The following is a 24,956-nucleotide window of genomic DNA, read 5'->3' on the forward strand; positions in this document are numbered from 1 at the left end:
AGCACGGGGAAGGAGCGAGTCAAGGCGGCTGTGTTTAGAGCAGCGACACCGGAAACAGAGCCAGGGCACTGGAAAGACTTTTATTTTGACAAGACAGCCATAGACTAATTAGAAGGATTTAATTAACAAAATAAAATTATAATCTCATTAACAGACTAATTATTAACTGTGTGTGTCTATGGTAATAACTAATGGGAATTCAGAAATAATGAGGTTTAGAAATAAAAGTCTAAATAAAGTAGACTTGTCATTACTAGGTTAGTTAATACATTTGTCAAATGGGAGGATAAAAGAAGTGCCCTAAATGACCAAAAAATAAAGATGTCTACAGGCTACTTTAAACACTACTTAAGCAATAAATAACTGGAAACATCTGGTAGGGGCTGGAGGACGAAAGGGGAGAGTGATCAGTAATCAAAGTAAAATGTAATCAGAAACACCTGGGCAGTCCTGTGTGATGCAATGTAGTACTTGAAATTGCAGATGCCACTGGAGACAGCACACACTTAAACTTTAGATGTTTTTGACAAGAAATAGATGTAACTAATACTACCCACCCTTGGAGAAATAAATATATTTGGTAAAGTAATTCCTTCCTTCACAAGTCAAAATACCTGCAGTAATGTGTCTGAGATATTATACAAAAACCCCACAGTGGTTTAGTTTTTATAAATAAAATCTTTTATTGCATTGCAGTGAAATAATAAGGCTTTAAAGTGCCACTCCCATCCCTCTGTATAAAGCATAAGCTGCCTCTTCTGGACGTTCAGCTTAAGCCGTTAGTGCGTAAAGTCAAACGAATACACGTGTAACATAGTCCCATATATGCAGCAAAACCATAGACTGTATAACTTACATATACTGTATACAGTCTATGAGCAAAATGTAATAAAAGCAGTAACAGAATATGATATGAAAGAAAGTTTAAACTAGATAAAAAAAAAAATATGATATGTGTATGAAAAATGAGAATAAAAAAGTGCCCTCCGCTAATATTGACCTTAAAATAAAATAAAAAATCTGTGGAGATGTGGGTAACTTGGTATTGTAGATTAGGACAATTTCTGATCAAGACCCAAGTTTTTGCGTTGTTATTCATGGACTAAAACAGGACTTAAACAGGACTAAAACAGGACTAAAGTGGGACTAAAGTGGGACTAAAGCAGGACTAAAGTTATTCATGGACTAAAACAGGACTAAAACTAGGGTTAAACCAGGACTATACAAGAACTAAACCAGGGTTACAATTGGTGTGACCCAGGACTTTGAATCTTGAGTAAAATTTAGTTTTGATCATTTGGGTTTCTATTTAAGATATACATCTTTCCTGTTTAAAAACAACTACTTCATACTGGTATGTTAGATCATAAGCAAGCATTAGTAGAGGGCATGTTTCGTAGAATCCTGTAAACTTTGGTTCAAAATGTTGCTTGTAAGAGGATGACAGTGAATCTCTGTAGTTTTCAGTTAAAAGCCATGGAGCTCATTGAATAGTTTGGTTGAAGTGTCTTTTTCCATCCAAATACAGCATCGACTCTGGAAAGAAACAAACCCACAAATATTTAAGACAAGCAGAAAAATGACAGAGGAGAAAAGTGTCTCTAAGGACCGCTGTTCACTGTACGATGTTTACAGCACGGGAGACACCTGCTGACAGCTGGATTTTTAAGTGTTTTAAATGTTGTATTTGGACAATGACTTTAAAATAACTCTGTCAACTTTTTAACAGGGGGTATTCTACAAAATTGATTTTTTTTACCATATTATAGCATTGTTCCCTCATCAGAAACATGCCTGAAGAGGTTTTATATGTCAACCATGCATGTTTATGAGTATTTTAGTGATTTCTTGCACATGGTTAGCTGTACGATTCTGTGCAATGCTCAGCCCACAAGCTTACGGCACCTATGCTACCTTTTATGGTTTTGAAAATGCTAGTATATTCGCTGAAAACAACATGTCAAGGTTTGTGTATTTATGGAGAATTGTTGTGTGGGAGCATAGGTGCCGTGGGCTTGTGGGGTGAGCATTGCACAGAATCTTACAGCTAACTGTAAGGAGGGTTGGAATATCGCTGGAAAAAATTGCTAAAATACTCAACTCAATGACATCTAAAACCTCTTCAGGCATATTTTTGGTGAGGGAATGTTATAACATTGCAGAAAGCACAAAGAAAATACCCATAACCCATATAAGACAAAATAAATTGTGCAGTGGACACTTTAGAGCCAGGGTGTCCAAACTATGGCCCGGGAACCAGATGCAGCCCTCAGACCAATTTTTTCAGGTCTCGTGATGAACTGGCTCTATTGATCCCAGGCAGTCATTTTTACAGCAAAAAGTAACTTTACCACTATAAGGTCATTAACAAATATTGCACTATGATACAGACCAAAACTGATTGTTTCAAGCCTCATCAAAGCTATGGCAGCTTTATGTAAACTATGTAAAATGCACCATCTGAAGTGACCACCCATCTCTGGCTCTCTATATCGAATATGTTTGAAAACTTGGCCCTTGGTGAAAAAAGTGTGGACATTCCTGGTTTAGAGTTTAATGTGATGAACTGTAGTAGCAGTGTCTCCTGTAGGTGGTGCTCACCTCCGTAGGTTTCAGGGATAATGCTCGGAACGTCACGGTCCGAGGCGAAGGTGAAGTGGAAGACGTTGGTCGTGTTGTGAGTCCGGGTCAAAGGGTCAAACACCTCGCTGTGAACTCTGACCTGGATGTATTTCCCCTCAGTGTAACACACCTGCAGCGGAGGCATAGGAAAGTGTGTCAGATGCCCTCCCGTCCTACTGTATCCCTGTGTCAGATGCCCTCCCATTCACCTGCATCCCCGTGTGTCAGATGCCCTCCCCGTGTGTCAGATGCCCTCCCCGTGTGTCAGATGCCCTCTCCGTGTGTCAGATGCCCTCCCCGTGTGTCAGATGCCCTCCCCGTGTGTCAGATGCCCTCCCCGTGTGTCAGATGCCCCCCTGTCCTTCTGCATATTAACCTGTGATGACAGCAGGAGTAGAGACCCAATCTCCACAGGTTTCTGGAACAAAATGTCGTCGACGGCCACCAAACTCGGACGGCAACCTCTGAGGGACAAACAGAACAAGTCCATAACACAAAAACACCTCGAAAAAACAGCGAAAAAAACCCAAACAAACATTGTAATCGCATAACAGTATTACTAAAGATGACACATTGTGCTTGCTTTGCTATATAGTTATAATCTATGACACCCGAGGATCATTATGTTATAATTTGAACATTTAAAATCACAATATTATAATATCTATTAATGACGAAATAAAACTAGTAGTCTTTCAGGCCAGACCATCAAATTGAGTTGAAATGTTTTTATAAATGATTAAAAATAATAATAATCTACCTGAAACCTAAACTTTTCCTACCATGGATGAATGAGGGATTACACCAAATCGTTAAAGTGCTTATGAACTACTCATTTCATGAAAACATAGTTAAGATCATTATATTTAAGGTTTTCCAGAACTTTTTTTTTTTTGCTAGTTTGGCCACTTTTTAGGTTTCAGATTGTACTTCCTTGTTGAAAATCATGACATCACGCTAGGGAATTTTATGTAACCTAACCATGTCCTACACTGTGTCAAAACTCCTCTAATGTACACAGATCACTATCGTAGTTTTGATCATTTTCTTATTTTGACTCAATCTGGTGGGATAAAACCTGTTGTAAATATAAATTATACTTTTGAACCAACCAAGAAGCAATTTGTGAAGACAAGTTGATAAATATGTTGAAAATTACAGGAAGTGGAGAGTTCTGTTTTAGAAGATTGCACACTGATGACATCACACTACAGCGAGAATTCTGTCCAAAAGTTAGACACAATTTACACAAGAAACACATTTTTCTGATACTTTAAACATTATTTCAACAAAGTAAAAGATGTTTTCTTATATTTTTACGTGTCAAATAATAATTTCTGTTGACAATAGGAGAGTTTTACCCTAGTGGACAATATGGTGCTCGGCAACAGTTACAATATCTCCTAGTGTGATGTCACAATTTCTAACCAAGAAATCAAATTTGAAATCTAAAAAACTGAAAAAACAGTATAAAAAATTACCAATTTTTTTTTAGCAAAATCTTCGATATAATGATTGCAACTGTGTTTTTGTGAACCTGTCATGGGCAGTTTAAATCTCACCCGAAGGAGCAGGCGTTGGCCCAGCCCAGCTCATAGGCCTTCCTCATCAGAAACCCTCCGAAAATACGGTTAAAGATGTTCCTTTGCTGAAAACGAAATGAAACATGTCAAGACTGAACCGGGTGGACACAATTGTGCATATGTATCTGCACAACATGTCTTCAGCAAAGATATCTTGTATAAGCAGCTCTTGAGGTCAAAATAAGTCCATTGTGTACTGTCTGCATCTAATTATAGTGTTTCACTGTCAGGAAGTGCACAGTTAGCATGCTAATTGTTGTTGGCTTTACCATGATGCAAAACTCCCCTCTGGTCTCTGATTGTTGTGAAAAGTAATTATAAACTCATCACTGTGAATAATTAGGATGCTCTGAATGCATACGGTCAGTGAGGAATAACTTTGGACCACAGCAAACTGTTTAAACTGAACTAGTTCTGTTTTTCATGTTTTTAAGACACTAAAAATCAGGCAGAATGCTTTTAAAGGAGCACTGCAGTACATTGTGGTGGAGTGTCCGCCATCTGCTCGTCTCAATCGAGATTTTAATGCTTTGCCTCAAATATTTGACAATGTGGCATTAAAACTCTCTATCTTACATTTCTTCAATTACAGATGTTTTGTAGTGCTCAAAATTTCCTTGAAATACTGAAATACTATACTGCTGGGCTTGTCTCTCCACAGATCTGATTTATTTTAAAACTTTTAGACTGTGAATGTTAATATTTGCATTGTGCCATCATGGCAACTGCTAAACATTCCACTGTAGACATACATGTAGAAGGTCCCCAGTGTGATGTCACTGCAAAGTATGAATTGTCCAGTTGCATGGATACAGTTTGATCTCTGACCTGAGGGTGGCAGATCTCCAGCCCTTTCAGTTTGGCGTCCTGCATCCACACAGAGTTTGGAGGAAGGACTCTGCTGCGAAAACTCACTGTCCTAAAAGTAAAAACGAAACACTTAAAATACGGGCAAGAAAAAGAGCTATGCTAACTGTGGCTAATCATGTTTGTAGTCAAGTTTATCAGTATTATTCTGTGTCTGCTCCTGTCTGCTAATGTCTGCTCCTGTCCTTACTTTTGGTCTAGTGTGTTGAGAAAAAGGCTGTGGACAATTTTTCTCTCCTCTGCTGTTGGAGCCACTTTGAGCAGAGAGGCAGTGCTCAGCTCCACGCGCCGGGCCTTATTCGCTGAAAAACAAGATTCAAACTATGATTTAAAAACACTACAAAAACATTTTATTTTGAACATTTTACAAATCTTTGTACCTTCTCCCTCCTGCAACAGTTTCTCCTCCTCTGGTCCTGCAGGCTTCAGGGGATTCACAAATGCTGCTCTGAAATCAAGAAACAAATCCCAGACTTTTAGGTTTAGTCCTGCTTTAGCCCTGGTTTAGTCCTGGTTTAGTCCTGGTTTAGTCCTGGTTTAGGCCTGGGTCAGACCTGGTTCAGACCTGGTTCAGCACTGGTCTTACCTCTTGTTCTCAGGGTCTCGTGCGACCATTACAAATGTAGCATCTAACACTGGTGCGTAGGCTCCATCTCTGTACTGCAGCAGAGGGACATAGATATGGTTCATTTAGAAAATAGTTACAGTGTTATTGTAGATTGAGGAGGGTCTGTACCTGGGTCATGTGCATCTTGGCTTCGATGGAGGTCCGGCCCACCCACGACACATGACCCGTGAACTTGATGTCACAGTCGGGGTAGATCACGTGATGTCTCATGTCTGACATAAATGAAAAAGAGTCTCAAAACTACAGCAGAAGGTTACACACAGTTTAAAGGAGACATATTGTGCTTTTTTCCTCAAGTATTTAGTATTAAACTATACCATACAGTATATTTAGGCCCGAGCCTGGGACTCCGTCCCGGCGAGGGACTCATTAAAACCGCGTCCGGAGCGTGGAAAATGGCAAAAATCAAGTAGTAAACACGCCCCGACATGGCAGTGAGTGGTGTCAAAAATTAGAACTCGACGAGCTCTAATTGTCACAAAAGACCCCGAGAAAAAATATCGAAAGACGACTCGGTAGCGCCACCTCAAACTTTCATTTTCATGGGGCCAATGGGAGCCTGACTCGGAAAAAAGTCAACGTAAAAATCTGAAACTCACATCAAAAAATAGTACATGTCGGAACATGACAAAAATGATATTATGGTCCCGCCCTAATACGTACAGGAAGTCGGCCATATTGGATCAAACCCGTGAACGACAAAAGTGCACACCCTCGCATTCAGGACATTTTCTCGCACAGTTTTCATTAGAAACACGTCAAATTTGGTCAAATCCCACTAAACCCATGTGTGATTAAAGATTATCAGTTACATTTTGATTATGACTTTGGGTGTGGTCAGGGTGAATTTTCAACAAAATCTCAATTTTTGGAATATTTCAAAAAAATATTTCTCTTTCACACATTTTTTGTTGGGAAAACGCTAATACAGCGTTTATGCACATTTGTGAGCTGAACGCAATGATATGCAAATCAAGGCACTTTCTCACAAAATGGCTCTCTAGCGCCCTCTTCAAATTTCATTTTCAAATATTCGTAGAAGACAAACGCTTTGATGTGGACGTGTGAAAAAAATCACAGGGGCGTTATTTGTGATGGGGCATAATGTGAGAAAGTCACATGACTGTAGCTGTTATGGTTTAGGAGAAAAATAATGGGTGGAAAAAAAATTTCCATTATTATTATTATTATTATTATTATTATTATACTTACCGCTTTGAAGTCATTTTTGACCCCCTGAACGTTAACGAAAACTCAAATTTATTGGACCCAAAATTCAAGTTTGGTGAAAAATTTATTATTTTGATGTTCAAAAAAATTATTCTTTCAAAATGACTCATTAGCGCCACCTCAAAAATCAAAAAGCATTACGTCAATGAGAGACCTTTTTCATCGTAGACAAATGAAATTTGGTACAAACATAGAACATGTCAAGACAAGTAAAAAATTATATTATGACCCCACCCTAAACCCTACAGGAAGTCGGCCATTGTGGGCGGAACCCCATTTTTTCAAAATTTTACCTCTCACATTTGGATTTTTTGCGCCTTGGATTTTCATTCAAGAAACATGCAAATTGGTCAAAATGAACTAGACCCATGTGGGATTATAGGGAGCTGTCTTTGATTTTTCTACATCATAAAATGTGGGTGTGGCCAGCCTGCAAAAAAAAAATCAATAATTTGAAGTGTTAAAATGTGCATCACTCACACATGCAGTGTCCTATTTCCCGGCATTAATATACATTTTGTTTAAAATCTTGATGTACACAAAATGATATACAATTTACATATGTCAGATTTTTTTCTGCTCCACAGCGCCCCCTTGAACTTTTGAATTGGACCAAAAAAATTACTTTGACGTAAACATCTGAAATTTGGCATGGACATTTGGCTTGGAAAACTGAACAAAAAAGCCAATGAGAACATACCTCTGTTTGCAACTATGTCACCGTGGTAACATAATAAATGTGTCATTGAAATGAATGGGGTTCAGAGTACTGGACTTTGTTGTAGACTAAATAGATGCTCTACACTCATCAAACTATGGCCTAAAATTCAAGATTGGCAAAACAAGTTGTATTTTCATGTGGAAAAAAATTAATGTATCAAAATGATTCAATAGTGCCACCTCAAAATTTGAAATACATTACGGCAATGAGAGACCTTTTTCATCGTAGACAAATGAAATTTGGTACAAACATAGAACATGTCAAGACAAGAAAAAAATTATATTATGACCCCACCCTAAACCCTACAGGAAGTCGGCCATTGTGGGCGGAACCCAATTTTTCCAAAATTTTACCTCTCACATTTGAATTTTTTATGCCTCGAATTTTCATTCGAGAAACATGAAAATTGGTCAAAATGAACTACACCCGTGTGGGATTATAAGCAACTCTTTTGAAATTTTTAAAGTTAAAAAATGTGGGTGTGGCCAGCCTGCAAAGAAAAAAGACGTTTTTTAAAGGATTTAAATGCGTGTAACTCACACAGTTAGTGTCCTATGTCCCGGCAGGAATATACTTTTTTATTCAAATTGTTGATCTGAACACATAGATATACAATTTACACAGGTCAGACAATAAATTGCTCCACAGCGCCCCCTTGAACTTTTGAATTGGACCAAAAACATTACTTTCACATAAACATTTGAAATTTGGCATGGACATCCCTATTGCTATACTGAACAAAAAAGTCAATGACACCATACCTCTATTTTCAAAGGTGTTGCCATGGCAACGTCTGACATTTCTCATTGAAATACATGGGTTTTGGATAACTGGGATGAAAAATTATTACTTTGTCATAGACCATTGAAATTTGGTACACATATTCCTCTTATCATACGGAACAAAAAAGCCTATGAGAACATACCTCTATTTTCAATCATGTTACCGTGGTAACATAATAAATGTGTCATTGAAATGAATGGGGTTCAGAGTACTGGACTTTGTTGTAGACTAAATAGATGCTCTACACTCATCAAACTATGGCCTAAAATTCAAGATTTGCAAAAAAAATGTGGATTTTGATGTTCAAAAAAATCTACATATCAAAATGACTCAATAGCGCCACCTCAAAATTTGAAATACATTACGGCAATGAGAGACCTTTTTCATCGTTGACAAATGAAATTTTTGACAAACATAGAACATATCAAGACAAGTAAAAAAATATATTATGACCCCACCCTAAACCCTACAGGAAGTCGGCCATTGTGGGCGGAACTCCATTTTTCCAAAATTTTACCTCTCACATTTGGATTTTTTGCGCCTTGGATTTTTATTCAAGAAACTTGCAAATTGGTCAAAATGAACTAGACCCATGTGGGATTATATGGAACTGTCCTGGATTTTTCTACATCATAAAATGTGGGTGTGGCCACCAATCAAAGAAAAAAGCAATATTTTGACGTGTTAAAGTGTGCATAACTCACACATGCAGTGTCCTATTTCCCGGCATTAATATACATTTTGTTCAAAATTTTGATCTGAGTGAATAGATATGCAATTTACACATATCAAAGACTACATTGCTCCACAGCGCCCCCTTGAAAATTTTAAATGGCATGTAAAAACATTACATTGTCACAAACATTTGAAATTTGGCATGAACATCCCTATTCCTATACTGAACCAAAAAGTCAGTGACACGATACCTCTATTTTCAAAGGTGTTGCCATGGCAACGTCTGACATTTCTCATTGAAATACATGGGTTTTGGATAACTGGGATGAAAAATTATTACTTTGTCATAGACCATGGAAATTTGGTACACATATTCCTCTCATCATACTGAACAAAAAAGCCAAAGAAGATATACCTCTATTTCTAACCGTACAGTCGTGACAATGTCATAAATGCTCTCATTGGAATGAATGGAGTAGTATTACTCAGTTGCTGATTTTGGGGGGAGGAGCGATGTAAGCGGGAACGAAAGGCAGGATCTCCGCGGTGGCGTGTACCCCGCGGTCGCAAGGGGTGGCGAGGGCCTTTATCACTGCTTGCAGTTTTAATTATCATTGCTTTGCTGTGAGCTGGCGTGGGCTTGCTCACTGCTCCACAGCTCAGCCGCCACGTGTTGGAGTTCACCCCGGTGAACGAGAGGGTCACATCCCTGCGCCTCCGGGTCGGGGGCAGGTCTCTCACTATTTTGTCAGCCCACGAGCCGAACAGCAGTGCGGAGTACCAAGCCTTCTTGGAGTCCCTGGGAGGGGTACTAAACCGTGCACTGACTGTTGGACTCCGTTGTTCTCCTGGGGGACTTCAATACTCATGTGGGTAACAATAGTGACACCTGGAGGGGCGTGATTGGGAAGAATGGCCTCCTTGATCTGGTGGCCATGTTCTCCGCCTCTATTGTCGATACAACTGCTCGTGGCTGTGGTTGTAAGGTCTACGGTGCTTGTCGCTGCGGCAACCCCTGAACCCAGTGGTGGACACCCAAAGTAAGGGATGCTGTCAGGCTGAAGAAGAAGTCATATCGAGCCTTGTTGGCTTGTGGGACTGCTGAAGCAGCTGATGAGTACCAGCAGGCCAAGCGTGCCGTGGCTCCTGTAGTCACAGAGGCAAAAATCGGAGATTGGGAGTAGTTCGGGGAGGCCATGGAAGAGGACTATTGGATTGCCTCAAAGAGATTCTGGCAAACCCTCCGACGCCTCAGGAGGGGGAAGCAGTGCTTCACCAACACTGTTTACAGTGCGGGCGGAGAGCTGCTAACCTCGTCCACGGATGTTGTCGGGCGGTGGATGGAATACTTTGAGGATCTCCTCAATCCCACCGTCACGTCTTCCGAGGACGCAGAGACTGGGGACCCGGAGGTAGACTCGTCCATCACCCTGGCTGAAGTCATCGAGGTGGTTGGCAAGCTCCTCGGTGGCAAGGCTCTGGGCGTGGATGAGATCCGTCTCGAGTACCTCAAGTCTCTGGATGTTGTGGGACTGTCTTGGCTGACACGTCTGCAACATCGCGTGGCATTCGGGGACAGTGCCTCTAGACTGGGAGACCTGGGTGGTGGTCCCTCTGTATAAGAAGGGGGACCGGAGGGTGTGAGGGTGTATAGAGGAATCACACTCCTTCCCGGTAAGGTCTATTCCAGGGTACTGGAGAGGAGAATCCGACCGATAGTCGAACCTCGGATTCAGGAGGAGCAATGTGGTTTTCATCCCAGTCGTGCGAAACACTGGACCAGCTCAATGCTCGCCATCGAGCCCTCGAGGGTTCATGGAGTTTGCCCAACCAGTCCACATGTGCTTTGTGGATCCGGAGAAGGCATTAGACCGTGTCCCTCATAGTGTCCTTTGGGGGGTGCTCGGGATTATGGGGTCCGGGGCCCTTTGCTAAGGGCTGTCCCGTCCCTGTATGACCGGAGCAGGAGCTGTGTCCGCATTGCCTGCAGTAAGTCAGACCTGTTCCCGGTGCATGTTGCCCTCTGTCACCAGTTCTGTTCATTATATTTATGGACAGAATTTCTCGGCGCAGCCAGGGGCCCGAGGGGTTCTAGTTTGGGAACCACAGAATCTCATCTCTGCTGTTTGGAGATGATGTTGTCCTGATGGCTTCATCGAGCCAGGACCTGCAGCAGGCGCTGGGGCGGTTTGCAGCGGCTGGGATAAGAATCAGTTCCTCCAAATCCAAGGCCATGGTTCTCGACCGGAAAAAGGTGGGTTGCCCTCTCTCGATGGGTGTAAAGTCTCTGCCTCAAGTGGAGGAGTTCAAGTATCTCGAGGTCTTGTTCACGAGTGAGGGAAGGATGGAGCCTGAGATTGACAGGCGGATCGTTGCAGTGTCTGCAGGGATGAGGTCACTGTATCGGTCTGTTGTGGTAAAGAAGGAGCTGAGTCGAAAGGCAAAGCTCTCGATTTACCTGTCAATGTATATTCCTGTCCTCACCTATGGTCATGAGTTCTGGGTAATGACTAAAAGGACAAGATCGCGGATACCAGCGGCCGAAATGGGTTTCCTCCATAGGGTGGCCGGGCACACCCTTAGGGATAGGGTGAGGAGCTCAGTCACACGGGAGGAGCTCGGAGTAGAGCCACTGCTCCTACACGTTGAGAGGAACCAGCTGAGGTGGCTCGGCCATCTGTTCAGGATGCCTCCTGGACGCCTCTCTAGGGAGGTGTTCCGGGCATGTCTCAATGGGAGGAGGCCCCGGGGAAGACCCAGGACACATTGGAGGGACTATATCTCTCAGCTGACCTGGGAACGCCTTGAGGAGAAGGAGCTGGAGGACGTGTCTGGGGTGTCGAAAGTCTGGGAGTCCCCTGCTTAGACTACTGCCCCCACGACCTGGCCCCGGATAAGTGGAAGAAAATGGATGGGTGGACCTACTCCCTATCCTTCTATTGCTTTGTTTAAAGGTGCACTGTGCGACTTTTCTGGCAGAGCATACACTCATTCTGCATCTCCATGGAGATGTTATTGCTTTGCTTGGAATGTTCCACAGATGGCAATATAAATATCCATTATGCATTTATGTGTTTATACTGCCAAAAATACCAGAAAATCATACATTCTCACTTTGAGTGGGGTCCCCTCTCCACAGGCATGACCACAGACCTGCTTGTCCCAACTGAAGATAAATGCTCCATTGTGGAACATTCTAGTCAAAGCAATCGCATCTCAGTGGGAGGAGTTAGTTCTGACCGATTTTGTCGACGAGGGCAGTGACAATGGACAGTGGCGATCTCTTCAGGCTGGAGTTGTATGTGTGCGAGTACGAGATCAGAACTGTAACAGGAAATACAAACCCCAGTCATTCAGAGAGTAAATATACAACATAAAAACTAAATAATACAAATAATACACAACCGTTAAATACATGGTCAAACTAAACATACCTGCTAAACTGTCCAAGTCCTCCAGGATTCTGCCAAACCTGAGAAACAAAGAATGCAGTAGCTTTAGTAGTATTTGCAGGACTTGTAATAGCAGTGGTAGAAAAAGTAAAAGTAGTAATATTAATTGTAGTACTACTACTAGAAGTAGTAGTTGTAGTAGTAGTAGTGGTAGCAGCAGCAGTAAAAAATAGTGGTATTTGTACTTGTAGTAGTAGAGGTAGTGGTAGTAGCAGTAATACTTGTGGTATTTGTACTACTAGCAGTGGCAGTGGAAGTAATAGTAGTAGTATTAGTAGTATTAGTAGTAGTAGTAGTAGTAGTAGTACCTGACAGTATTGTGGAAGGTGAGGTACTTCTCTCTCAGCTGTGGCTCTGACCCCAGCGGCAGGTGCACCTCCAGGAGACTGTCCTTCATGGACTTTGGAGGGAGAGCACTCTGAGACTGAGCCAACATGGAGGATAGAGATGCACGTTCTGCTAAGGCCTGCTGATGGTCACTGTGACACCGGGGGCAACGCAGAGTCAACAACAGAGCATACATACAAGTAAGCCTGCCACAAAAATGCCCTGCACCTAATTCTTTTCATGTATTTGAGTAAAATGCATCTTGCACCAACACAGATATACTGTATAAGCAGCTCTTTATTGTCCGCATCTAATTGCAAAGATATTGCATTAGCATGCTAATTGCTGTTAGCTTTACCATAATGGCAAAACTTTGCTCTGGTCTCAGAGTGGTAAAAAGCACTTATAAACTCATTGAGGTGAATAATTATAATGCTCTGAATGCATAAGGTAAGTGAGGAATAACTTTGAACCATTGCAAACTGTTTAAATGAACTAGTTCTGTTTTACACGTTTTTAAGACAGTAAAAATCTGGTACAGCACCTTTAAAAAATTATACAAATATAATATTGACACTACTATAATGGAATACTTCTGCAGTTCTTAAATATGCAATGTAAAGTAATACACTGAACTCATTTTCTGCTCATTTTGGGACTTTCTTCCACTGAGTTTGAGCCTGATATTCAGATACAGAAAAGTTGGCTGCTGGTGGATTCACCTCTCAAAATGATCTTACATATAACTTGGCTTGGAGGCATCACCTTCTTTTCTCCATGGGGATAGATAAGATTAATACCATACTGTGGAGTATTCCAGGCAAAACAGTATCAATAGTAGGGTTGTCAAAGGTATCAAAAATCAGATATTAATTGATTCTAAATCTAGTATCGAAACTAGATCCTCATTTGATACTAAAAACACACAAGACATTAATCTTTCCTGAATAGCTTTAGAATGATGTCTCTCTGTATCTTTCATAAGTATATGACACATAGACTAGTATACACCCATGGACCACTATGAACCTACTGCACACCGAGGGAGTACACAGATATAAAATACTACCATTTAATGCTGAAAATCAGATTCTGTTGTCTAAAGAAGTGTTTTTATTATCATTGAGGTATCAGAATCTGTATTAAGTATTGAGTCTATTCCTTAGTATCGAAATCAAGTTTGAAATGTTAGTATCGTGACAATACTAATCCCTAGTCTCTGCCAGATCCTTTACCAGAAAAGTTACATAGTCAATCTTTAAGCATAAAAAGTGTGTTTGTAAAATGGACCCACCTCCAGTTTGTGGATGCTCCAACGATCTCCCTCAGTCTGTTCCTCACTGAAAGAAAATGGCTGCCATCAGCTCAACAATCACAGTGAAAGAGCAGCAGAGACAGAATAAGCAGGAGTCTCAAAATAGAGGAAGAGGCAAATCAAACACAACTGTATGAAAAGAAGATGCACTGAAGAGGTTGTGGGTTAAACTCCTCATCCCCCCGAAGTGAACTGTGCATGTGGTTAACTGCAATAAACCTCTGTCCATCATACAGAGAACATAGACTAATCAGCCATTACATCCTGGTTCAGTCCTGGTTCAGTCCTGGTTCAGTCCTGGTTCAGTCCTGGTTCAGTCCTGGTTCAGTCCTGGTTCAGTCCTGGTCAGATGGCCTTAATGTGATGGCTGACTGTAGTAATGAGAAAGTTTAGCTGCAGAGGTAAAAGTGGAAGCATCGAACAGCAGCTGCTAAAGAGAAGAGTTTAGTGAAAATTAAAAATTAATTTAAAATTAAAAACAGAAGAGGAGGTGGAGATTTAGGATTAGATTACCATTGGACACATGTAACAGAGGATTCCCTGTGAAGACACACAACAGTGACAAGTGAGAATCTCAACTTCAGCTCTGCTCCTGTTCCTGTCTCCTCTGACTCTGCTCCTCTGACTCTGCTCCTCTGACTCTGCTCCTCTGACTCTGCTCCTCTGACTCTGCTCCTCTGACTCTGCTCCTCTGACTCTGCTCCTCTGACTCTGCTCCTCTGACTCTGCTCCTCTGACTCTGCTCCTCTGACTCTGCTCCTCTGACTCAGATACACTGCTTGTAAACTGTTGCATTCTTATCTTAATGTGAGGTAAATATAAAAGAGGATTATTGAATGTTTTGAACCTTCTTTCATGTCTGGAGCTCGCCCAGGTTTTGAACACAGTGACCGCGATGTGAGAGTCGCAGCTGAACGCAAACACCGAAATCTGTAGAAACAAGAAACAGACCAAATAAGGGATGCTGTCACTAGACTCTATAATGTTTTCATGTAGTTTTTGCTGTGCTTTTACAACGAGCAAAAAAGTTATTTCCAGAAAAGAAATCTATACATCTATAATTATATATTTCAAATCACAAGTACCATTGCTGAGTGTAAGATGACACCACAAATTTCTATAGGCCAATATGCTTTAATACAGATGGGGCAGATAATATATTTATTGTTAAAAAGCACATTTGTGTTGCGATACAGTGAGTTCTTGGGTCTAATCACTGATAGAAATGATCAAGTTCATTATTTGTGAATTTACCACCAAACTTTAGGTCAGTTGGGTCTGTCACTATATTGACTTATGTACATTTTCTTTCATTTTTGTTATTTTATTTTGTAAAACCGTTAGATTTGAGCTGCTGGGCACTCCCTTAGAGATAGAGTAAGGAGCTCATTCACACAAAAGGGGCTTGGAGTAAAGCTGCTGCTCCTTCTCATGGAGAGGACACAGCTGAGGTGGCTTGGGCATCTGTTCTGGATGCCTCCCTGGAAACGTGTTGCAGGCATGTCTGAGCTAGAGGAAGTGTGTGTGGAGAGGGAATTCTGAGCATCTCTGCTTAGGCGACAGCTCCTGCGACCCGGTCCCAGATAAAGCGTCAGAAAACGGACAGATGACTGTTATTGGTTCATTCTGCTATTCATTTATTGCAGTTCATGCCCTTTAATGTTACACTGTATATTTAAACGTCTGTTTAGTGGAATTATCCTGCGTTATTGCTGTGATTTCAAAATAATCTTATTGCAGGATTTTCTCTGTAGCAATATATCATGCTTCAAAATGTGTTATTGCAACATGCCTAATGTCAGTTGTGTTTAGTAATTTCAATGATATAAACCATAAACTATGTCTAAGGCTCGAAATATCTGCTTTTAGAACATTTCAGCACCATAATCAAGCAATCGTAATCTGCAAAAGTCTATAGGGCAGGACTTGTGGACTCGTCTACTAACCATTATCGCGAGACAAAATCGTTTGAAAGAGCCACAAACCAGCTTTACTTTACATTATTCCTGATCCTACAATAAGCGGCCACTCCTTTATTTAGAATGCGCGTGCCCACGCCCGGAATGCCACTTCAACTCAAGCACTATAGAAAAAAACTCTATGGAAAAGTATTATTTTAAAGATGTTTTGTGCTTGTAGTGCAGCTGCTCTTGAGTTTAATGTCACTAAAACAAAAAAAAAAAAGATTAAATTAATGACTATATACAAAGTCTAAAGCTCAGAAAAGGGTCCTGGTGCATCAGATCCACTTTGGTTTGTAATAATCACGTTACAAATCGAGGCTATGCTAGTTGTGTTAGCCGAATCAGACAGTACGTCCACCGGCACTGAAAGAGGAGATTCTCAGGGATGTGACCGTCAGAAGCGCACTAACCTCGGGAGAAACATCGTGGGTGAAGTCGAGCTGGAGGCAGAAGGTGGCGGAAAGGAGAAAAATCTGTAAAATCTGACGCTGCTCGGTACTTCCGTGTTGACACTTTGCTCACGCGGTGACGTTCTGCGCTGTGATTGGTCTAGAGCTTCACCCTCACCTGTCTCTAAACTGACTCTGTGAACTTGAATTTATTTTAATTTTTAAAAAGTAAACAAATAAAAAATACACAACCTCAAATAGTAAATATGCCTACGCAAGGCAAATGTATTTGTATAACACAATTCGTACACAAAGTAATTCAAAGTGCTTCACAGAATAAGAAAGACATTAAAATCACAATACAACATATCAAAACATTAATAATCACAAATAATCATCATAAAATTAACAATAAAAGAGAAGAGTGCATAATAAAAAAACCTTTCAGTGATATGCACAACTAAACAAAACCGTTTAAAGCAACAAAACAATTAAGATTTTAAATTTACGTGTTCAGTGTTCCTGTGTTGAATTTCTGTATAATTTGCTTCAATTCAAGTGTTTACCTTGATGCCAAATGCTTGTTTATATTGTCTAGCTTCTACCTTCAATGTATATTATAATTATTGTTTGAGTTTATATGTATTATTTCAATTAAAAAAGAGCAACTATGGCTATATGAGTTATGTGAGTTATACGTTAGGCTTATTTAATCATCAGTATTTTATTTGATTTTTAAGCTTTAATAAAACGTTTATGTTTTTTCTCTCCACAGATCAAAGTGTGGCCCGCTCTGCTGTTCTTCAATAAACATTTAAATATCACTACTGTTCATGTTCATATTATTATTTGCGCATTTATTTCGTCCCCTACAGTGGGGCTGCTGCTCTGTTCATGGCAGCAGGGGGCGGGCTCCACCTACCTGTCTTTCAGCACCACTCACAGTGGTACTTGCTTGTTTCCATGGAAATGCTGTTCCTTTGACTATAATCTTCCACAGCATGGCACAGAACATATATATTTTCACGGAGTATATTCTGAGATATGATTTTAACTTTCTGTTTCCATGGAATCATTCAAGTGACCTGCGGAAAATTAAGTGCAAATTTGGTAGCAGTACTTGTGCTTGTAATTTACTACATTTCGCCAGGTAACTGTAGTTTTACTTGAATACAGATTTGCAGTGCTCTTTCCACCATCTGGTACCAGTACATTTTACTTGAATATACTTGAGTACTCCATCTCAGCTCAAGTATCAAGTAACCTCTGCTTTTGTTTACATTGGAGCACTCTACGCACACTCTGCATTTGACCTTGGGTTCTTTGCGTTGTTATATTTTGTTAATTACACCATAAATATAGCAAAAAACATTTAAAAATCACAAAATCCCTAACCTTCTTCTGTGTAAAAACAAAAACAAATCGTCACGTGAGTATTTGAACGCTGATTGGTCGAGAGGCGGACTGAAGGCGACACCAAAACCCTGGTTGACCAATAAGAGCTAAGCGCGTGCCGGGGTATATAAGCGCTGTTCCGGGGCTCGGGGGCAGTTGAGGAAAGAGCCGCGCGGGCTGAGAGTTGCCGTATGTACTTGTGTCGACCAACGCGACCCGACCATAGGCTGATTGTGGGGGGAAAGCCACTCTCAAGCGAATGAAGAAACATCTAATCTTCCACTTCACATACAGAGGACTTCTCACGAAAGGAAAAAAGAGTAAAAGAAGAAAATGGAGTATAAATTGCGAAAAGCTGAACCCAAGGATGTGCCCGATATCTTACGACTGGTGAAGGTGGGTGCGAGGCCGACGATAATCCGCCACGTAGACGGATTAAAACGGTATAATTCACGCGTAATAACGATGGCAACCCGAACAAATGACGCATTTATATTGATTTTTACAAGCAAACGTTGAAAACTCGTTTAAACTGTACGTAGATTTTGTGTTTTATCGCATTTCGTATTAGCTTCAACAAACGGCTCTTCGGTTATAACAGGCTTTGTCTCCGCTTCCTCTTTATTAAAACATGTGGGTATAATCAGGTTTAGTCCGGTTTTACCTCTCCTTTAAAACAGACTGTATATGTTATAATAATCTATATACAGTCAAAAAGATTGTTCAACTGTATTATCTTGTAATTAACTGATGACAAAGTCTGGCTTAGTTTAGTTCTTGTTTAGTCCTTTTATGATCTCGGATTAGTCCAGGGTTTATTACTTTATAACTCCATTTTATTTCGTGGTTTAGGCCTTGTAGGCAATTTCCAGTCCTTATTATTGCAAAATATATCCGTAAGACCTTGTACATTGTAACTGAACACCCGTGAAACGTAATCTTCTGAGTCAAGTGGAAAATTCCGGGTCCTTTTGTTTACAGAGACGACCTACTTCCGCGTCAGAGAGAGCAGAGTGTGTTTATGAAGTACTGTTCAAAGAAAAGTGACTTAAACAGCAACTGTCCTGATGTAACAAAGAATAGACACAAAAATGAGACAAATTAAATCATACCTAAAGGAGCTGCAAGAAACGCAAATGTTCAAATTATTTCATATTGTTACATAAACCACAACTTCTATTCAAGAGTACTGTTACTTTAAAATTACTTAAGTAGAAGATCCTCAAGTAAATTTAACTGAATAAATACTGTGTACTACTACCCACCTCTGAAAAGGGTTGTAAACGCAGCCTTTTGCATTTGAGACTATAATAAAGCTCAAACTGCATACTAAATATGCAGTTTACCTTGACATCTGCTGAGCTGCCATTTAAACGTGTTGAAGTCTATCTAGTATCATGATTCTGTGTTTTCCACAATTATTTTTTACTTTGTGTAGACCTATGTATACTTGTATGTGTGTAATCCCTCAGTGGTCCAGGTATGTTCCATAGTGGTCCATGGGTGTATACCAGTCTATGTGTCTTATATTTGTTGTGATACAACTCATGGTCATTCTAAAGATATTCAGGAAAGATTCTTTTCTGAAAGAGACTTTTTAGTATCAGTACCTGCACATATTAGGATCTAGTTTTGATTTTCCAAACCTTAATTGAGATTGATCATATCCTTTACAAATGTTCTATAGACTATAGAAGTGAAAAACATCTCGCAAAGAGGCTTTAAAAGCTCTGGCCTACTTTAGACTTGATTTGGGAGATTCTGTGATATTTCTTAATAATGTACAGTCCATTCAGGTTTAGTGCATTTGAACCCCCAGCCACAACATCTGATGAAAAAAAGATTATACACAATTTATTGCAAAGTCCTCACTTACACTTCACAATCACCACTTCAAAACTGGAACTAAACCAGAACTGGAACAGGACCAAACCAAGTCTACATTTGAACTTGAACTGGGCTGAAACTCAGAAAATGACACCCTAAACCCTGGTTTAGTTCCTGGCGCAGCCCTAGGTCCTGTCTGATTTACCTTTAAGTTTGGATGACAGTTCTCAAAATCCATCATTGTTTTGCTTTTCGGCGCTGAGTGGTGAGCTGAGCATCTGCTAATCTCCTGTAGAGATTACGGAGCACAACCTTTGACCCCATTTGCCAGACAGCTTTGGTCACATGACAAAAACATCTGTGAACCCTGCTCAAGTTCAGTCTGGTCTAGTTTGACCTTAGTCCTGGTTTAGATCTGGTTTGGTCCTTTTTTGAGACCTAGGTAGAATTTTTAAATTTTAATTTGTAAGATTTGAATAGAACCAAACTTAGTTGGAACTGCAACAGATGAGCTCATTTACTGTTAAACAAGTGCCTCTCAAATAACCGTACAGTCACAAGCTAGCTAGCATTAGCCAACAGTTTTTCAGTTAGTCACTCTCACCTTTTGTTGAAAATCCTGAACCCCTGAACAGAACCATGAACACTCAGATTGATCACAGACTCCTGAAAATGCGCTGTTTAAATAAATTTTGTATTTTTTCCATGAGTTTTTAGACTTGGATCTTAAAACGTATTTGTCGGTGTCTATCAATGTGCGCATATGGTCACTATTGTAGCTGCTGAACATTCCGCCATAAACATACATATAGAACACCCCCAGAGTTATGTGACTGCAAGTATCAACTGGCCTATAGAATGTTGTCATGTTCTCAGATACCCAGCAATAACAGCGCTCACAAATCTAGTTGCAGCTGTCTGTTCTGAGTAATAATTGTCAAAGCTATAATGAAGCTGTCTTGTAACGTACATGTAACAAAGTGACTATTACACCAGTCCAAATATATTCTTTTTGCCTCTTTTAGGAACTTGCCAAATATGAAGAAATGGAGAACCAGGTGACGCTCACTGAGCAAGGTGAGCTTGTTTATAACGTATAAGATTAGCCATAAACAGATGTATCCTTAGTCACTGATTTAGTCTCTGGTTTACGTGTATTCTAAAGTTAAGCCCTGTATATTAAATGTCTCTGTATTTTGTATTTTGGTCAGATCTCCTGGAGGATGGCTTCGGTGACACTCCGTTCTATCACTGTGTCATCGCTGAGCTGCAGCCTCAGAGCAGTGACGGTAAAAATCACAGACAGACACTGAACACAACACGAGCTCAGAGCAGTGAAGGGAAAGACAGACATTGAAGTGTACTTCAGGGCCAGTTTTTCTGACGCCAGCTCTAAACCTTCAAGTACTACCTCATTAAAGGGAGCATTCAGACATTTTGATTTGGTCCTGGTTTGAGCCCATTTAGTCCTGGTTTAGACCCAGTTTATAGCATAAAGACCTGGGTATAGAGCCTTGATTCAGACTCGGTTTTAGTCCAAGATAAGACCTGGTTTTAGATCTGGTTTTAGTCTTGGTCCAGGCTTGGTTTTAGGCCTGGTAACTAACCCTGTAGTTTACATCTCTACAATGTACTTGCGTGTCAAATGCCCTTCCTGTGTGTCAGATGCCCTCCCATGTCTCATGGTTTTCTTTGTCCCTATGCAGGTCTGGAGGTGGTGGGCTTTGCCATGTACTACTTCACCTATGACCCCTGGGTCGGGAAGCAGCTGTACCTGGAGGACTTCTTCATCACCCAGGAGTACAGAGGTAAGATACTACTACTATTACTACTACTACACTGCTATTACTATTGTTAGTAGTGGGGGTTAACTGTCAGATGTTTTTGTTTCTCAGGTCTGGGGATTGGCTCTCACATCATGAGACATCTCAGTGACGTAAGTACACAAATCTTTATACTTTGTCAACTCAAAATAAATTTAGTTTTAGAATATGATCATTTCAGATGGTGTGCAGGGGCCTATGGAACTCTATGGGATATTCAATCTCCAAACGTCAGACCCACAAATGTTGAACATTCTCCCTTATTTGTTTGAGATTGGCTCCACAAACTTGTCATTAATCTTATGACTTAAGTCCTCTCACCTGACAACAATCACGTCTTTGGGGTTGAATAATGAAACTACTTTCTGAAGCTGTAAAAAAAATCATTTGACTTTTGTTCATTTACACTGACAGTGTGAGTCAGTTTTTGTTTCATGTGAATAGGCCCAGTAATTAGAGATATGGACCAGGGGAAAGTTAAAACAGCAACACAAGCCATTGATTGCATTCAGTTGAGGCTTTTATTGTGAAATGTCACTGCAGTTGCTGAGTTTCCGGTTTTATTTTGTAGCTGGCGATGAAGACTCGCTGCAGTGGTATGATGTTTGTGGTGGCCGAGAACAACGAGTCTTCAATACAGTTCTACAAACGCAGAGGAGCCGAAGATCTGTCCCAGGAGGAGGGATGGAGACTGTACCGCTTTGACAAGGAGAGCCTAGTCAAGATGGCCTCTGCTCGGGAGGAGTGAGAGAGAGAGAGGAAAGGGGGAGGTGGAGAGGAGGGAGGAGAGGAGGGCAGAGGGAGGGATGGAGACTGTACTGCTTAGACAAGGAGAGCCAAATCAAGATGGCCTCTGCTTGGGAGAAATGAGGGTAGGGAGGAGGAGAGGGGGAGGAGGGGTGGATAGCCTCTGCCCCTGAGTGAGGAGAGGTGGAGGAGTCAGAAAGGGTAAAAGAGAGGAAAGGAGAGGGAGAAAGAGGAGGGGGAGAGAGGAGACACAGGGGGAGGAGTGAGAGACTAGCGAGTGAACAGTGAGGGAGGAGTTTGGGGCAGAGGCCAATCAGAGGCCAGCGGGGATAGGTTCTGTTCTCAGTTTAGGAAAAAGGGAAAACTTTTTTTTGTAATCGTAGTTTTAGAGCTATTTTTAGTATATAATCTGTGTGTGTTTAACTATGGAACTCAAAACAGTCTGATTAAAGGGGCATCAGTGGCTCAGGGGTGCAGCAGTCGCCCACAAACTCAAAGGTCACTGGTTCCATGGTTCAGTGAGTTGGGGTCTATCTCATCATAATCTTGTGTAGAACTTGATGTATCGTATATATGGAAATCATCTTAATAAAGCTGTTTAATTAACTCTAACAATGTGTTCATGTTATTTTGAAGTTTTAACTTTTACTAAAACAGAAACACTAATCTGGTGTTCAGAGGTGCACTTCAGTTACAGTTGTTGATACTTTGCAGCTGATGTTATCTGACCATAAAGAACTGACAGATCCTGTACCCAATGAAATGGCCAGTAGTGAAAGCTAAGATAGTAAAGTAGTTTTTATACATATATTAGATGAATACTATGCTATAGAATAAATAGTAATAGCCCGGGAGCTGAAGAGACATGACGCTGGAGTTCTAATGCAGAAGAAGTTTACATTATTTACTATCAGTACCGACCCCAGCACCTGGAGACATGACCCTCAACAGTCTGTGATAGTGTTGTCCATTCCAGTCTAGTGCAGTTCAGTCTGGCTCTGCTTCCGTTGTAGGGAGTATTATACAACTGGTAATGTAGGCCAAGATAACAAAGACTGAGCTGCAGTGAGAGCAATCTGTACAGAATTACTATTTACTTTACTTTTTACTTTTTTACTTTAACAAAACCCGCTGATGCTTATTAAAGATGACAGACCTGGAGTTGTGTTTTGTTTCATTCACACATTTGAATAACTCTTTATTATTAGTCTGTTACATCTCCCAAGCGCAAAATGATCTGTTCCACCTTGTGATGTCATGAAGCGATAATTTTGAAGTTAACAGCCCCTTTTACCTTTAGTTTAGAGACAATTCCAGGTCTGAAATTATTATTATTATTAAAATAACTCAGCCTAAATCTGCAGGGTTTGTGTGTTAAACGTGTGTGAATGAAACAAAACACAACTCCAGGTCTGTTTGTAATGAGAAAACATTAGGACACAGATCAGAAAACAGTGTAATACGGGCCCTTTACAAAAATCATCACTGAATAAAGGGTTTTTCCTACTTTGTAACTCCTATGAGGCAAGTGTCTCTGCTACTTTAAACATGACCCTCCTCCAGTAGATACCTGAGGAAAAATACCACTACTGCAGTCACTAACCTCCACTGAACCTTTATTTTGACTGGATGTGATGTAAACAAATCCAAAACAGGCTTTACTGATAACAACGGTAGTGTTACAACAAGGAGGGTTTAGTTTCTCCAATCAAAAAGCAGAATGAGGCCCTCGCTCTGGGTTGCCATATCATGTGTGTAAAATCCTTTCTGAAGTGTCTTTAGTAAATAGACTGTATAAAAGAGAGAAAGTGGACTCTTAGGGTCAGATCATGTGGATTTAAACCAGTGGAATCACATTTGAGAGTCGTGAGTGTCTGTTTCCTTTAGACCAGGGGCGTCAAACTCATTTTTGCCGAGGGCCAGATCAGCAAAATGGCCGCCATCAAGGGCCAGATGTAACTGTGCGGCAGGATAAATGTCACTAAATGTAAATAAATGTCATGTAAAATAAATATAACAACTTTTAAACTTGTTAAATAACGGTTTCTGTGATAAACTGACATTTTTAAAAGTGTGTTTCTGGTCGGGACACACCTGCTCACAAACCTTCAGCTCTGCTTCAAATACAGCCTTTTACAGACTTTTAATTATTGGACAGTTTATTGTTTTTCTTGCAGACTAACTTTTGCATACTTAGCTCCATGTTTGGTGCCAAAATGTCGACCCCGCCTCATAACACAAAAAACATACAGGTATTTCTCCTCAAAGCACAAACTTGTTTTCACCTTCACCTTTCTTCCTTCCAACTTCCTTTCACGCCGACAATTTTCCTCTTCATGAACATTTTGTGATGATTATTTGCAAATATTTCTCAGTTCCACTTGCCTGGAAAATCTCATTAGTTTATTGTCAGTGCAAACATTAAAGCAGCATAGACTTATTTTAAAATGACAGTCATGCCTTTTAATTTATCTTCTCGCGGGCCGCATTTGGCCCCCAGGCCTTGAGTTTGACACATGTGCTTTAGACGTTTTGACACATGTGCTCCTTGTTTTGATCTTTGAGTTCATGGGGGATTATATTTTCGGTTGGTCTCACCTTGGGTTTA

General features: G+C 40.6%; 2 protein-coding genes across 3 annotated transcripts; one reads left to right on the forward strand and one right to left on the reverse strand.

The window, feature by feature from the left end:
• Positions 1–655: 655 nt before the first annotated feature.
• acot9.1 (acyl-CoA thioesterase 9, tandem duplicate 1) lies at positions 656–16,689 on the reverse strand. Of its 2 annotated transcripts, XM_033985636.2 has the most exons (16): positions 16,578–16,689; positions 15,051–15,133; positions 14,717–14,743; positions 14,183–14,228; positions 12,870–13,040; positions 12,544–12,581; positions 12,350–12,433; positions 5,809–5,912; positions 5,659–5,732; positions 5,453–5,520; positions 5,263–5,374; positions 5,034–5,124; positions 4,185–4,270; positions 2,999–3,086; positions 2,602–2,752; positions 961–1,536 (listed from the first exon to the last, which is right to left on the reverse strand). In XM_033985636.2, exons 1-16 carry the CDS (start codon positions 16,589–16,591, stop codon positions 1,484–1,486), a joined length of 1,290 nt encoding a protein of 429 aa, XP_033841527.1. In that variant the 5' UTR covers positions 16,592–16,689; the 3' UTR covers positions 961–1,483. The 2 variants fall into 2 exon arrangements, with proteins under 2 accessions (XP_055086283.1, XP_033841527.1); XM_055230308.1 differs by lacking the exon at positions 14,717–14,743 and having other exon boundaries at positions 656–1,536.
• A 1,412-nt stretch (positions 16,690–18,101) lies between these two features.
• Positions 18,102–22,958, forward strand: LOC117388521 (diamine acetyltransferase 1-like). Its single transcript, XM_033986082.2, has 6 exons — positions 18,102–18,347; positions 20,804–20,855; positions 20,990–21,067; positions 21,485–21,586; positions 21,674–21,714; positions 22,173–22,958. Exons 1-6 carry the CDS (start codon positions 18,285–18,287, stop codon positions 22,347–22,349), a joined length of 513 nt encoding a protein of 170 aa, XP_033841973.1. The 5' UTR covers positions 18,102–18,284; the 3' UTR covers positions 22,350–22,958.
• The last annotated feature ends 1,998 nt before the right edge of the window (positions 22,959–24,956 follow it).

This window comes from Periophthalmus magnuspinnatus, chromosome 20 (genome assembly GCF_009829125.3).
Source record: "Periophthalmus magnuspinnatus isolate fPerMag1 chromosome 20, fPerMag1.2.pri, whole genome shotgun sequence".
NCBI lineage: Eukaryota > Metazoa > Chordata > Actinopteri > Gobiiformes > Gobiidae > Periophthalmus > Periophthalmus magnuspinnatus.